The 15,129-nt window shown below is 41.1% G+C and overlaps 1 protein-coding gene across 2 annotated transcripts in view; it reads right to left on the reverse strand.

The window, feature by feature from the left end:
- Window positions 1–11,796: 11,796 nt before the first annotated feature.
- rida (reactive intermediate imine deaminase A homolog) overlaps window positions 11,797–15,129 on the reverse strand; it is a 19,344-nt gene continuing 16,011 nt past the window's right edge. For both annotated transcript variants that reach the window (XM_043687649.1, XM_043687650.1), the window contains exons 5-6: window positions 14,165–14,220; window positions 11,797–12,113 (exon numbers count right to left, since the gene is read on the reverse strand). In XM_043687649.1, the coding sequence (XP_043543584.1) occupies window positions 12,039–12,113; window positions 14,165–14,220 (131 nt within the window). In that variant the 3' untranslated portion in view covers window positions 11,797–12,038. The remainder of the gene's footprint in view (window positions 12,114–14,164; window positions 14,221–15,129) is intronic.

Here is a 15,129-nt window from a genome sequence, read left to right on the forward strand (position 1 = left end):
AACGTGGGTTTCTGGCGCTGGGAGGCAACAGTGCTACCCACTGAGCTGATGTGCTGTGTCACATGGGGGCGGCACGGTGGCTCAGAGGTAAGCACTGCTACCTCACCGCGCCAGGGGCCCGGGTTTGATTCTAGCTTCGGGTGATTGTGTGGAGTTTGCACATTCTCCCCGTGTCTGCGTGGGTTGCATCCGGGTGCTCCGGTTTCCTCCCAAAGACCAAAGATGTGCAGGTCAGGTGAATTGGCCATGCTAAATTGCCCATAGTGTTAGGTGCATTAGTCAGAGGGAAATGGGTCTGGGTGGGTTACTCTTTGGAGAGTTGATGTGGATTGGTTGAGCCGAAGGGCCATTTGGGAATCTAATCCAATTCATCCCCAAGTCTGGATGAGTAGTGACTCCACTATGTTACATTCCAACCTTACAGCTTCAACTGGGAATACGTACTCAGGGATCAATGACTAAGTCTCCACAATTTTTGTTACACACAGATGAAATATGTAAATAGGCTAATAAATTGTATTTAAATTAGAAAGAACTCTGAAATCAAGTGCCCATCTGATGTACAAGTCATTATAAAAATTATGCATCAATGTACATGATCACATGCGATCTAACCACACATAGTTAAAAATCACACAATGCCAGGTTATAGTCCAACAGGTTTAATTGGAAGCACTAGCTTTTGGAGTGGTGCTCCTTCATCAGGTGACACCAGTCCAACACCGGCATCTCCAAATCATAACCACACATAAATTGGCTGCCAGTTTACAAGCAACAGACTCAACTTCAAAAGAGATTTATCGAGAAGGGACTAAATAAATAAAAACTTTCTTTAATTTTCTTCCAACTATTTTCGTTACAATATTTGGGCAAGTTTGGCCAGGTTCTACAATGTTAGCTCATTCCTTGTGAGCTATGATACAGTTGTTGACTCTCACACCTCTGTATCAAGTTCTGGGCTCAAATTTCTCTTTAAAGTCTGAAGATCAAAAACAAGGCCGACTCTCTAATCTAGTATTAAGGGAATGTCAAAGGTGCAATCTTTTAGAAGATTTGTTTAACCAAACACAAGATTGGCATTCATTGGCTGGAATACAAGAGCGAGGATGCACTGCTGAGGCTGTACGAGGTTGTGGTTGGCCTGCATTTGGAATATGGTGAGTGGTTTTGGGCCCTGCATCTAAGGAAGGACGTGCTGGTTTTGGAGTGGCCGTTCAGAGGAGGTTTTCAAGAAGGATCATATGAGGAGTGGTTGAGTGCCCTGGGTCGGTACTCCAAGGAGTTTAGAAGGATGGGGGATTGCGGGGGGGGATGGGGGGGGAGCGGTGTGATCTCATTGAAACTTTCAGAAAAATGCGAGGTCTGGATAGAGTGGACATGGAGAAGATGTTTCCACTAGTAGGAGAGACTAAGACCTGTGGGCACACTCTCAGAGTGAAGGGACGACACTTTAGAACTCAGATGAGGAGGAACTTCTTTAGCCAGAGGGTGGTAAATCCCATGAACTCATTGCTGCAGAAGGCTGTTGAGACCATGGTAAGGGGATCCAGGGTTACGGAGAGAAGGCAGGAGAATGGAGTTGAGAAACAAATCAGCCTTGGTAGAGCAGAAGTGATGGACTGAATGGCCTAGTATTGCTCCTACAGTCTTATGTTCTTGGTTTTCTCAAGTTTTTATGCTCTTCTGAATGTAAAAATAAAATCCCATTGCTTGTTTCAAAGGGTCACGGGGGTGTCCTGACCTGTATCTATCCCTCAGTCGTCACAATTGCCTCCCCTTGGCTGGATAAGTGCAGCTTCAATAAAACTCTTAAAGATCAACACCATCCAACACAAAATAATCCCTTTGATCAGTACCTCATCCACCACCTTAAACACCACCAATGCACAATGACTGAAGTGTGTTCTGTTTACCAGGTGAGCTGCAGCAACTGAGAAAGCCCCTGGGATTGGTCTGGTTCTGGACAATACTCGGGGTCAGCACCTTTCCATTCTTCAGAGAGGAGCTTTGGGAAGATCAGCCAGCTGTGAGATAAGTATGTGTCAGGGTGGTGCATGTGTAGTTTGACTCAGATTACATGGTTATTGTCTCCAGGTGAGACCGGAGAAAAGTTGGAAAGTGAGATAAATGTCGAGCCTGCGTTTGAGGAGGTGGAGATAAAAGAAGAGGAAACAGAAGACACTGTGACTACTGATGTGACAGAGATAAGTACGTTCAAAATGAAGTCATTACTGTTTATACTAATTACAAACAAACTCATCTGTTGGATTGGTTTGTAACATATTCAAGAGGTCATTAGGTGATTATTTAAGTAGAAATAATTTGTAAGAATGTGGGAAAAAGATAGGCAAATGGCACTAAGTCATTTTGTTCATTTAAGACTTAGTATAGACACGAGGGTAGACTGGTCTCCTTCTGCACCGCAACTATTCTGTAATTCCAGAGCTTGTTATCCTTCAAGCAGATACTTGGAAAGGAGGAGATCACATGGCCATGGGGAAAGAGCAGGGGATAGAATTAACTGGATAGCTTTCTTGAAGAGCTGGCCCAGACACAATGGGCCAAATGGGCAGGGTGATCCTAGAATTCTACTTTTAAGCAGATTAAACATTGGAGGCTGACAAACAGAACACACCATCCCACTGGTGATCTCAGGTCTCTCATGGTCTGGATTCCCCATACTCACAGCAGATCTTGCTCTCTTCATCCTCATTGGTGTTGATATGAACACTCTCTGCACCATTTCCCACTCAAATCCATCCTTCACAAGGACTTCAAAACCATTGTACCCTGTCCTTGGGTTAATTGATAACACAGCTCGCTACCTAATCACCAGCTGTCCTGAGATTTACCTCATCCTTCTTCCTCAGTGGTGTCGTGCTCTGTGAACCTTAGCCCTTCAGCTGGTGTGTGTCTCAACAAAATAACTCTCTCAATTTTGTTACCCTTTAATCGATAGAATCAAATGGGAGATTCTTCATTGGTAACTTGACTGGCAGAAACCAAGATGAGGCTGAAAGGTTACAATCAGTTTAATACTAATGCTGGCTGGATTCTTAAAGGAGAGCATTTAGTTATTGGTGTGCTTTCTCATGTGTCTACATTTTGACTGGATTATAAGTTGAAGATACCAACAAATGAGTTAGGAATGGAAATAGGCCACTCACCCCCAAGCCTGCTGTGCCAAGATCCTGGCTGATCTGATCACTCCATACTCCTGCCTGTTCCCCAATAATATTGCACTTCTTCCTTATCAAGGATATTCAAGGACTTCACCTAATCTACCTTTCTGGGCAAGGGTGTTCCAAAGACTCACAACCCCATATGAGAAATAAATCTCATCATCTTAAATCAGCAATGCCTTATTTTGAAACAGTGTCCCTTGGTTCTAGACACTCTCACCATTGTCAGCATCCTTTTCAACTCTTACTGTCAATACCTCTCAGGATGTTTTAATCAAGCTTTGAGCTATAGGGAGAGGCTGAATAGGCTACGGCTGTTTTCCATGGACTGTCAGAGGCTGAGGGGTGACCTTATAGAGGTTTATAAAATCATGAGGGGCATGTTTAGAGTAAATAAACAAGGTTTTTTTTTGCCTCTGGGGTGGTGGAGTCCAAATGTAGAGGGCATAGATTTAAGGTGAGAGGAAAAAGATTTAAAAAGGGACCTAAGGGACAACTTTTTCATGCAGAGAGAAGTGTGTGTATGGAATGTGCTGCCAGAGGAAGTGGTGGAGGCTGGTACGGTTATAAGATCTAAACAATATCTGGATGGGTATAAGAATAGGAAGGGTTTAGAGGGATATGGGCCAAATGCTGGCAAATGGGACTAGATTAATTTAGGATAGCTGATTGGCATAGAATGTAGGGTCTGTTTCTGTGCTGTATATCTCTATGAATCTATCACTCTAAGTTGTGTCTTTATAAACTCCAGCAGGTACAAGCCTAACCTATCTAACCTTTCCTCATAAGATAACCTGCCCAAATGCAGGTATTAAGTCAAGTAAACCTTCTCTGAACTGCTTCCCATGTATTTACACTCTTCCTTAAATAAGGAGACCAAAGTATAGTACTATAGGTATGGTCTCATCATTGCTCTATATAACTGAAGCATAAACTTCCTAATTTTGTGTTAATTACCATTACTATAAACAATAACATTTGATAAGGGACCACAAGTTAGGCTACTTAATAAGATAGGAGTCCATAGTTTGGAAGTGGTATATCGGCATGGATAGAAGACATAGAGTTGGGATAAAGGAGGCAGGAAAGTGGAGTTGAGAGTTATTAGATCAGCCATTACTTCATTGAATAGCAGAGCAGATGCAATAGTCTGAATGCCCTGCTTCCGCTCTTTCATCTTATGGTCTCTCCTTTTCATTTCCTGCCTGTAGCTGTTTCTGTATTATTACTTGGATCCTTTATAGTGAAGACCAATGCAAGACACTCAATGAAATCATTTTCTACCGTCCTACTTCCCATTATTTCCCCTGAATCATTTTCTGGACACCAATGCTTGCTTTAAAAGTTTTCTTTTTAGAAGGGCGGCACGGTGGCTAGCACTGCTGCCTCACAGCGCCAGAGACCCGGGTTCAATTCCTGCTTCGGGCAACTGACTGTGTGGAGTTTGCACATTCTCCCCGTGTCTGCATGGGTTTCCTCTGGGTGCTCCGGTTTCCTCCCACAGTCCAAAAATGTGCAGGTCAGGTGAATTGGCCACGCTAAATTGCCCATAGTGTTAGGTGAAAGGGTAAATGTAGGGGAATGGGTCTGGGTGGGTTGCTCTTCAGAGGGTCGGTGTGGACTTGTTGGGCTGAAGGGCCTGTTTCCACACTGGAAGTAATCTAATCAAAATACCAACAGAAACTCACACTATATTTTTATACTTCTCGCTAGCTTTCTCTCATCCTAATTTTTCCCTCCAATTTTTTTCTAGTAATTCTTTGCTTTTTTTTATATAAATTTTGTCCAATCCTTAGACCTGCTGCCCACCATTGCATAATTGTACGCTTTTTCTTTAATTTTGATATGATCTTTAATTGTTTTTCATTCATTCTTTGCTGTAAAATCCCTCCTAGGCTCAGCCCCCAGCACCACCAGATTTATAACTCTTTGTGATAACTGTACCTCTCCCATTCTATTTCTCTCACATCCCTGATTTTAATCACTTTGGCGCCTGACATTTTCTTCTGAAATTTCTCTAGGTCTCTACCCATCGCTGTTCTCTTTCAAGACTGTCCTCAAAACCTAGCTCTTTAACTCAGTTTTTGATCATCAGCATGAATATATTCTGAGCCAGCAAGGCATGTTTGCTCCTGTGACATTTTATTACATTCCAGGTATTACGTGAACAAAAGTTGTTGCTCTTGCAGTTGCAAGAATTTCTTTAATTCAATTTTATTTAATACACACACCTGTATTCATGTCTACTCACCAAAAGATCTGAATGAATGTAATCTAATTCACTGCCACCAAAATCATTGCAATAATTCAACCAATGATTAGTTATTGCAAATCATATTAAACATAGAAACATCAAAAATAGAACTAGGCCATTCGGCCCTTTGAGCTTGCTACATCATTCAATACAATCATAGCTGATCTCCAACTCAGTACCCTGTTCACTTTTGCCCCATATTCTTTAACCCTTTTAGCCCTAAGTGCATAGCTAACTGCTTCTTGTTTTTTATTGTGGGACATGTGTGTAACTGGCTTGGCCAGCATTTATTGCTCTTGAGAAGGCAGTGTTGAGCTGCTTTCTTGAATTACTGCCGTCTATGTAGGTAGACACATAATGCCAACGTTTTGGCCTCAACTGCTTTCTGTGGCAGGGAATTCCAATCTCTGGGTGAAGACAACTTTTCATCTCAATCTAAAATGGCCTATCCTGTATCCTTAGTCTGTAACCCCTTTGGCCATTGGGAACACCCTGTGTTTACTCTGTCGAGTCCTGTTAAAATTTTATAGATTTCTGAGATTCTCTTCTTCCAAACTCCAGTGAATATAGTCCTAACCAATTCAGTTTCCCTTCATTTGGTAGTCCTGCCATCCCAGCAATCAGTCCGTGCTAAAATAGTCCAGCATTCCTTATCTTGAAGTACTTTTGAGCAGTCAATTTTTCTCTCAAAAGCTAATCATAATACTGAATTTGTTTTCCCCCATCCCTGTACCCTCATAATTCCATTGATGGTGCTCCAAGATCTAGCCTCCTGTAATGCAGGTACCTTGCATTGCTATCACTTGAATCATTAACCTGAGGTGCCAAATATAACTTGCTGTCCCAGGAAACAGAAAAGAATCCACACTAATGCTGCACCAGGATTCCTTCTATCATCACCAAATGGCGAATCAATAAAAGCTGGTTTCCATTGTCAACAACTAATTTGCTTCCATTTTATTAAAACAACTGGTTGATCAGGGAGGTTATTAACTTTGTTTTATACCTAATCTCCTGAAATCAAAAAAACTGGACATGTTAAAAAAAATGCCTTGATTTTAGAACATAAAATAGTACAGGCCCTTCAGCCCTCGATGTCGTGCTGACCTTTTATCCTACTCTGAGATCAGACTAACCGACATACACTTCATTTTACTGCCTTTAAAGTTGCTTAAATGTCTCTAACATATCTGATTCTACTACCACAGCAGGCACTGCATTCCACACACCACCACTCTCTGCGTAAAGAACCTACCCGACATCTCCCCTAAGCCTTCCTTCAATTCCTTAAAATTATCCCCCCTCGTGATAGACATTTCCACTTAGGGAAAAAGTCTCTGGCTATCCATTCTATCTGTGCCTCTCATCATCTTATACACCTCTATCAAGTCACCTCTCGCTCCAATGAGAAAAGCCCTCGCTCCCTCAACCTTTCTTCATAAAACATGCCCTCCAGTCTCGGCAGCATGCTGTTAAATCTCTTCTGCACCCTCTCAAAGCTTCCAGATTTTCCCTCGTATCACATAGATATGTGGTGAGTGTATATATCTATCTTGCCCTAAAATTACTTTTGCATTTGGTGGACAGTATAAAGAAGATTTATTGATTTTAATTGACTATTTAACTGTAATAAATTAATAGTTTGCTTCTTGGTCATGTGCAAATTAAAATCATTCTCTTTTTCTCTCTTGATTGATAGAAAGTAAAGAAGATTAAACCTCAGCTATTCCAGCTTTGGAAGACATATTTCTGCTCACCTGGAACCTGTACTGTTGCTTTCTATCATACAATTTACTGTCCTCAACGAGAATCCAAGAGGTGTCAGCAATTCTGCAGAATCAACAAGTGTTCATTCTGGGGTTTTGACACAAATCACTTGCCAAGCCACAGCCATGCAATCCATTTGACTGAATAACTTGATGTGATAATGATATCCATTGACTGCCCACTAATGTCACAACAAATGAGAGATAGTAATCAAATCATGCTTGGGAGCTGGTTTGCTTCATTACAGATTTACTAACGTTTAGGTCCAAAGAATTTGGAATGTGGCACGCTATGTAATGGCAAACCTGGGACTTTAACCTGCAGGTGGAAGAATTTAATGCAGGTGTTTATTCACAATACAAAAGCCGGCAATACAGATGAAGCAAAATAGGACACAATAGTGTCGCACAATGACCTTGTAATGTATAGAAGTGCAATAATCTGGACAGTATTTTGTGTACTAGTACAGTAAGCATAATTAGAGATTTAATTTTTCTTGCTAATACTGCACAAGTACACATTCACAACTTCACATAGAACCATGTACCGTGCATCTTTTCTGTTGGGAGGTGGAGCTGAAGGAATATTGTCCGCAGGAGTGGCACTGCCTGGTAGTTGAGCAGGTTCAGTAAACTTTGTTTCACCAAAGTTGTCTTTTCATTATGCAATGCAATGTCATATACTCCCAAATACACAATTATGTTAGGGAATAAGATAAGAATTTTATAAATTATTAGATTTACATCAACAATAACGAGTTCTTGTGTTTACATTTATTCCTATTCTAGCACAGAAGATGCTGGTAAGGATATCATTTAAACACAGATTAACAAAACTTTTTGTAAGGCAAGGGGTGAGAGATTGATCAAAGATACAAATCAGCCATAATCCCAGTGAATAATGAAAGCCAATACTTAAAGAAATTGGATGACATCACAAACTTCCTTGAAATGGTTTGTATTTTGTTTTATTGTGTAAATGCTGCAAGATATGAAATAAACAACAGCTTTAAAAAAATTCAGGGTATTCCTGTGGTTTATTCTTCACTTGCAGTTTAACTAGACACTTCTTGTGGCTTCTCAATGTATCACCTCCTGTAAAACTAACATGCAAGGCAATGAAGCAGATCACCGTTGATAGCAATTATTCACTAATGAGTACAACTGTCCACCGTGAGAATTCCATGTCGCTGGTCCCAGGATCTGTGGGCCCTTGTGTGGCTGCTTCTCCACCCACACATTTGGCAGGGCGGTAGAAATTGTCAGGAGGTTTCTGGGAGGTGGAATTAGTCTTAAGATCACCAGAAGCAAATAATAAAGGCATTATTACTCAAGTCTTATCTGGTACAAAATACATCATTCGGGTACAGACGTCATGGGTACAAACCCTACCCTGGGAAGCCATTTCCTATTACTCAATTTTTGTAATTCTGTTTCACCTCTGATTCATGATCAATGGAGCAAGGTATGATCATTGACGTCCTTCATAACAACTGAATGAACAACAAGAACATGTTTGAACGTGCCAAAGGAAGATGGATTGCAGAATGAATAGCTATTTCATGAACCTGTGATAATCCAAGCTGTTAAAAATATATTCAGGTTTTAGAGATAAATAGATGAACATTTCCTTTGCTTTATGGGTTAACTCTTAATAACTGTTATTGCTAGGCTAGTTGGTTGTGCAAACATCTCTGTTAAGCCCAGTCCCATGACTGTCCAACAGTATATTGTCAATAGTCAGAGACAGTAGCCTTGGGCAACGTGACGCATTCTAAACCAGGGAATACAGTCCAAGACAATTCTTCTAAAACAAACTTCTAACCCTAACCCTAATCCATCTAGGCCAGCATTTATTGCCCATCTGTAGTTGCCCTTTAGGAGGTTGTGGTGAGCTGCTTTCTTGAGCCTTAGTTATCCATGTGAGTAAGTTGACCCATAATGCTGTTAGGGAGGGAATTCCAGAATTTTAATCCAAAGACAATAATGGGAACAGCAATGTATTTCCAAGTCAGGATGGTGAATGGCTTAGAGGTGAACATGAGGGTGATAGTGTTCCCATGTATCCACTGTCTTTGTTTATGAGATGGTAGTGGGTTTGGAAGGAACTGCTGAAGGAACAGATTAGGGACACTACCACTATACCAGCCCTGGTTCCTCAGGATAATGTCCTTGTTGCTAACCAACTTCGACTGATTCATCCGTACCTTCCACTGATGATTTGACTAATAATTAGAACTATTCATGACTTCTGAGATACGGAAGCAATTCAAGTCCAATTGTAGCAAGACCTGCCAACATCAAGAAGTAAAACATCAAGAAGCTGCAGGAACCCAGCGGGTCTATAGACAGAGAAACAGTTCACGTTTTTAGTCCAGTGATCCTTCTTCAGAACTGCACACAATATCCCAGGCTTGGGCTGGTAACTGGCAAATAACATTCCCGTGGATTTGATTTATTACTGTCACATACCAAGATACAGTGAAAAGTATTGTATTGTGTGCTAACCAGACAAGTCATAGCTCACATAAATATGTTAGGGTAACATAACAGAATGCAGAATACAGGGTTACAGCTACAAAGAAGATGGAAAGAAAGATCCCACAAACCCACCAACACAATCAAACAGCAGCTAATGAACTTGAAAGACCCTATACAGACAACGAGCAAAACTAATGTCATTTACAAAATACCTTACAAGGACTGTAACAAACACTACATTGGATAAACAGGCAGAAAACTAGCCACCAGGATAAATGAATATCAACTAACCACAAAAAGACATGACCCACTCTCACTAGTATCCTTACATACAGATGAGGAAGGACACCACTTCGACTGGGACAACACATCCATCCTAGGACAAGCCAAACAGAGACATGCATGAAAATTCATAGAAGCAAGGCATTCCAACCGGAACTCTTATCAACAAACACATCCATTTGGATCCCATTTACCACCCCCTGAGAAAAAGAACAGGAAATGACATCCTCACAGGAAATGGCATCACCAACCCAAGGCAACCCAAACATATAAATAGAAAGCGGGCTTCATCCAGAGGCTCACTGAAGATGTTACCTAGTATGGTGATGAAATGTCTGGAAACAAACCTTCCAGCTCAGTGAGCAAACCTATATCCAGAACCTCAACCTGAGCTTCAAATCTTCTCAAAACTTGCTAGCTAGTAGCTTTCTTCACTAGGTATGGGCTACCCAGGGAGATTCAGTTGGACCAAGGGTCAAATTTTACTGCTTGGCTATTTAAGGAGGTTATGGATATCTTTAGTATACAGCATTTTAAAATCAGTGCATATCATCCTGAATCGCAGGGAGCTTTAGAAAGGTGACATCAGACCTTGAAGACCATGTTGAGAGCATACTGTCAGGATTACCCGAATGATTGGCATAAAGACATCCCATTCGTATTGTTTGCCGTTAGAGATGCCCCAAACGAACCTACTCAGTTTACTCCCTTCGAGTTAATATTTGGCCATGAAGTGAGAGGCCCTTTGAAATTAATTAAAGAAAATTTGACAGGACCAAAGTCTGAGATCTCACCCTTAGATCACATATCAGAGGTGAGGGAGAGACTAAATCAAATAGGTGAGTTAGCTAAACAGCACCTAAAGAGGGCACAGTGTAAAATGAAACAGGTGGCAGATAAAACCTCGGAGACTTGGATGTTTAAGTGTGTTTTGAGAAAATTTGTAGCTCAGTTGAGGTTTTGGATATAGGTTTGCTCGCCGAGCTTGAAGATTCATTTCCTGACATTTCGTCACCCTATTAGGCAACATCTGCAACATCTTCAGTGGGCCTCAGGTGAAGCACTGCTGAAAATTTCTGCTTTCTATAATAGTAACAAATAGTACTCAAGAAATTTCACACCATCTCTGATGAAGCATCTCACTTGATTGGCACCCCCTCCACCATATTCAAATTGATTCCATTTATCACTGACACATAGTGCATACCAACAACAGAATGCACTGTAATATGTCAGCCTATGCTCCCTTGACAGTATTTTCCAAACCCATGACTCTGCTACTAGAAGGTCAAGGACAGCAGAATTATTGGAACAGCAAATTCCCCTCCAAGCCACTCATCATCTGGTCTTCGGGGTGCTGTATCACAACTCCTTCACTGCCATTGGGTCAAAATCCTGGATCTGCTTTCCTAATAGCACAGTGGGTGTAACTACATCCTGAGGACCATAGTAGTTTGAAGAATGCATCTCACTACCACGTTACCAAGGGCAATAAAGGCTGGCCTAGCTAGCAATGCCTGCATCCAATGAACAATACAAAATATCTTTCAAACGATGTCAATTTGCATCAAAGAAATGTGAGAAGCCTCAATTGGACTGACCATTTTTCTGTTTCTGACAGTGGGTGGAAGGATGACTGAGAACTACTGGAAGATAAGAGTTCCTCTTTAAGTAGCACGAGAAAGGGAAGTGTACCTCCACCTCAATTGGATCTCAGTTTAGCAGCTCACTAGAAAAACTCTCTAGCATTGCTCTTAAAACTGGCAAGGCTAGCCCAGAGTCTTTTCAGAAAAATGAAGAACAAGTCATCAATAAACAAACAAGCTCAGTGTTTCATTTCACATTCCGTGTATTAAGCAAAACTTCAATTACTAGAAATCAAGCACCATTAGTTGCTGAAAAATAATGACTCTCTTTACAGACAATTAAAGGTTGAAAAACAGTATTCATTTTGAAAACTGCCTCATTTACATATTATTGAGCCATACAAGACTGATTTTTAAATTTTTTAAAGTATTAAATCAGAGTTCAGGGATTTCCTTCAATTATGCATCCACATTGACAGTCGCTATTTCACAATTTCTGATCCAAGGCCCCATCTACAATAGGTCCCAATACAGCCACAGCTTCAATCTCAACTCTGCCCCCCTGCAAAGAAAACACAAAATAAAACTCAGAGTAGGAACAAATACTTGATCTCTAAACATGTTCCAGTAACAAGGACTCTATGAAACACAGCAACCCATTAATTCTGATGGGATCACAAAAGCCAAGTTACCCAGAAGTTGCAACACAACAAGTCATTCAAACACAAATGTCTCTGCTGACTTATGTTTCACATGAGTCTCCTCCCACCTGATCAGAATGACCTCTCTTTTGTTTTTCATCTCGGTTCAGCTTAAATGAGTCTATGCTATTAACCTCAGCTACTCTGGCACAAAACTCTGGTGCAGCTGCACTTGGAGTATTGCATACTGTTCTGGTCACCACATTACAGGAAGGATGTGGAAGCTATGGAAAGGGTTCAGAGGGGATGTACTAGGATGTTGCCTGGTACAGAGAGAAGGTCTTATGAGGAAAGGCTGAGAGAATTGAGGCTCTTTTCATTAGAGAGAAGAAGGTTGAAAGGTGACTTAATAGAGACATACAAGGTAATCAGAGGGTTAGATAAGGTGGACAGTGAGAGCCTTTTTTGTCAGATGGTGATGGCTAGTACCAGGATGATAGATATAGGACAATTGTTAGAGGTAGTTTCTTTATTCAGAATTGTAGGGGCGTGGAACACCCTGCCTGCAACAGTAATAGACTCGCCAACTTGAGGAGCATTTAAATGGTCATTGGATAAATATATGGTTGAAATGGAATAGTGTGGGTTAGATGGGCTTCAGGTTGGTTCCACAGGTCGGCGCAACACAGAGGGTGGAAGGGCACGTACTGTGCTGCAATATTCTAGGTACTCCCGGTGGTAAGTGTCCTCCAAATTCTCACCACTTTGAAGGGTGAAAGTGTCTCTCCTGAATTCCCTATTTGATTTAGTAGTGATTATAGGGGATTGTGGTAATATCAATAGATTAGTAATCAAGAAGCTGAGGCTGATGGTCTGGAGGACATTACATCCAAATCCCACTACGTTAGCTGATGAAACTTTGGTTCAATTAGTAAATCTTAAATCGAAAACTTGTCCCTGGCATGGTGATCATGACAATTGATTGTCACAAAAATACATGCTTTAGGGCAGGGAAATCTGCTGTCCTTACCCAGCCTGACCTACATGTGACTGCAGACCCACATCAACTCTTAACTGCCCTTTGAAATGGCCACACATTGAAGGACAAGTAAGGATAGACAACAAATGCTGGTGTGGCCAGTAACACCCACATGCCAAGGACGAAGAAAAAGTGACCTTGTCCAGATGGCCTGTGGTTTGGGACTCCATTCAAATAGACACTTTATTTTACTTTTACCCAGAAGGAAGTAGTCACCATTGGCCTGTCAGACCATGAGAGTGAGGTGGCGGTTTCACCGAGGGGTCAGGCTAGGGGTTAGGTTGAGAAGGAGAGTCCTTTCTGGTAACCTCAGCTGTTGTGGGAATTGAACCCAAACTGTTGGTATTGCAAACTAACCAACTGACCCACATTTCTTGGTACTTACATTGTGAGGCAGTTGAGCAAAGAAAAATGCACACTTGGACATTACCTTGCCTTCTTATTGGACATTGGGAAGAACGAGGCTAAGGTCAAAATCAATTTTAAAAACTGTAAATGTGAAGTGACAGGCAGAGAAATAAAGATTTGGGAGCCTTATGGCTACTGCACTGGAATCAACCAAGAGCTTGACAATTTAAATCTTACCATGGCAAACTGTTAACATTAATCCATAATTATGGCATTTTGCCATCACCAAAAAATAAACACAAAATCATCTGGACTTTTGTTTAGCTAGATCCATGCAGGAAATTGAGATTCTGATTCATGTTGAGAGAGACTACATTTCCAGTGTTTTTGTATTTTCATCCCTCAAAATATTACAAGAGCAATTTCTTGTTTTTTAAAATGCTACTCAATTATTAACATTACTCTGGAAAGAAAAGCTAATCTAATCTTTCAACATTTCCCAATTCCTGCCACAATACCTTGGGTCAGTTTACTAATAGGAGCTATCAATTGTCACAAATAACCAAAGCAGCAGCAGCAGCTTACCCGAGGCAATGCAGCAACCTGGTAGGCAGCTCTGGCTGGGAAGTTCGTCACAAAGTCTAAGAAAGAAACAAGTTTATTTACAAAGTATGACAGCAAAGAAACAGATCATTCAACCCAATGCTGTATGTCAGTATTTATGATGTAATAAAAGATGTCAATTTTTTTTTTAAATGAAAAGAATCTGGATTTTAAACAAGTAGCATATAGGTGTTTGTCTACTTCTGTCAGTCTTTTCAGAATCACAATTTCAAACCAGCATGTGTCAGAGAGCAGGTCTCCTGGAGTGTTAATGGAAGTTTGGTTTCAGATTGTGGTCTTAATGCAGGAGAAGATAATTTTCCCATTAGTAGAAGTGCCAATAACCAGGGGACATATATTTAAGGTAAGAGGGAGACAGCTAAGACCAGAGTTGAAGAAAAATAGTTTCACTCGGAGGGTGGTGGGAGTCTGGACCTCAATGCCTGAAAGGGTGATTGAGTCAAAAAGTCTGGTTACATTTAAGCAGTATTTAGATATCCACTTGCATTGCCACAACATCCAGGGATATGGACCAAGAGATGGAAAACAGGATCATCAGACCTTTGTTAACTGACATGGACATATTGGGCCGAATGGCCTCATTCTATTTTGTAAATATCTATTTGAAAATTATTTAGAGTCATAGAGATCTACAGCATGGAAACTGACCCTTCGGTCCAACCCGTCCATGCCGACCAGATATCCCAACCCAATCTAGTCCCACCTGCCAGCACCCGGCCCATATCCCTTCAAACCCTTCCTATTCATATACCCATCCAAATGCCTCTTAAATGTTGCAATTGTACCAGTCTCCACCACATCCTCTGGCAGCTCATTTCACACACGTACCATTCTCTGCGTGAAAAAGTTGCCCCTTAGGTCTCTTTTATATCTTTCCCCTCTCACCCTAAACCTATGCCCTCTAGTTCTGGACTCCCCGATCCCAG

This window comes from Chiloscyllium plagiosum, chromosome 4 (genome assembly GCF_004010195.1).
Source record: "Chiloscyllium plagiosum isolate BGI_BamShark_2017 chromosome 4, ASM401019v2, whole genome shotgun sequence".
In the NCBI taxonomy this organism is placed as follows: domain Eukaryota; kingdom Metazoa; phylum Chordata; class Chondrichthyes; order Orectolobiformes; family Hemiscylliidae; genus Chiloscyllium; species Chiloscyllium plagiosum.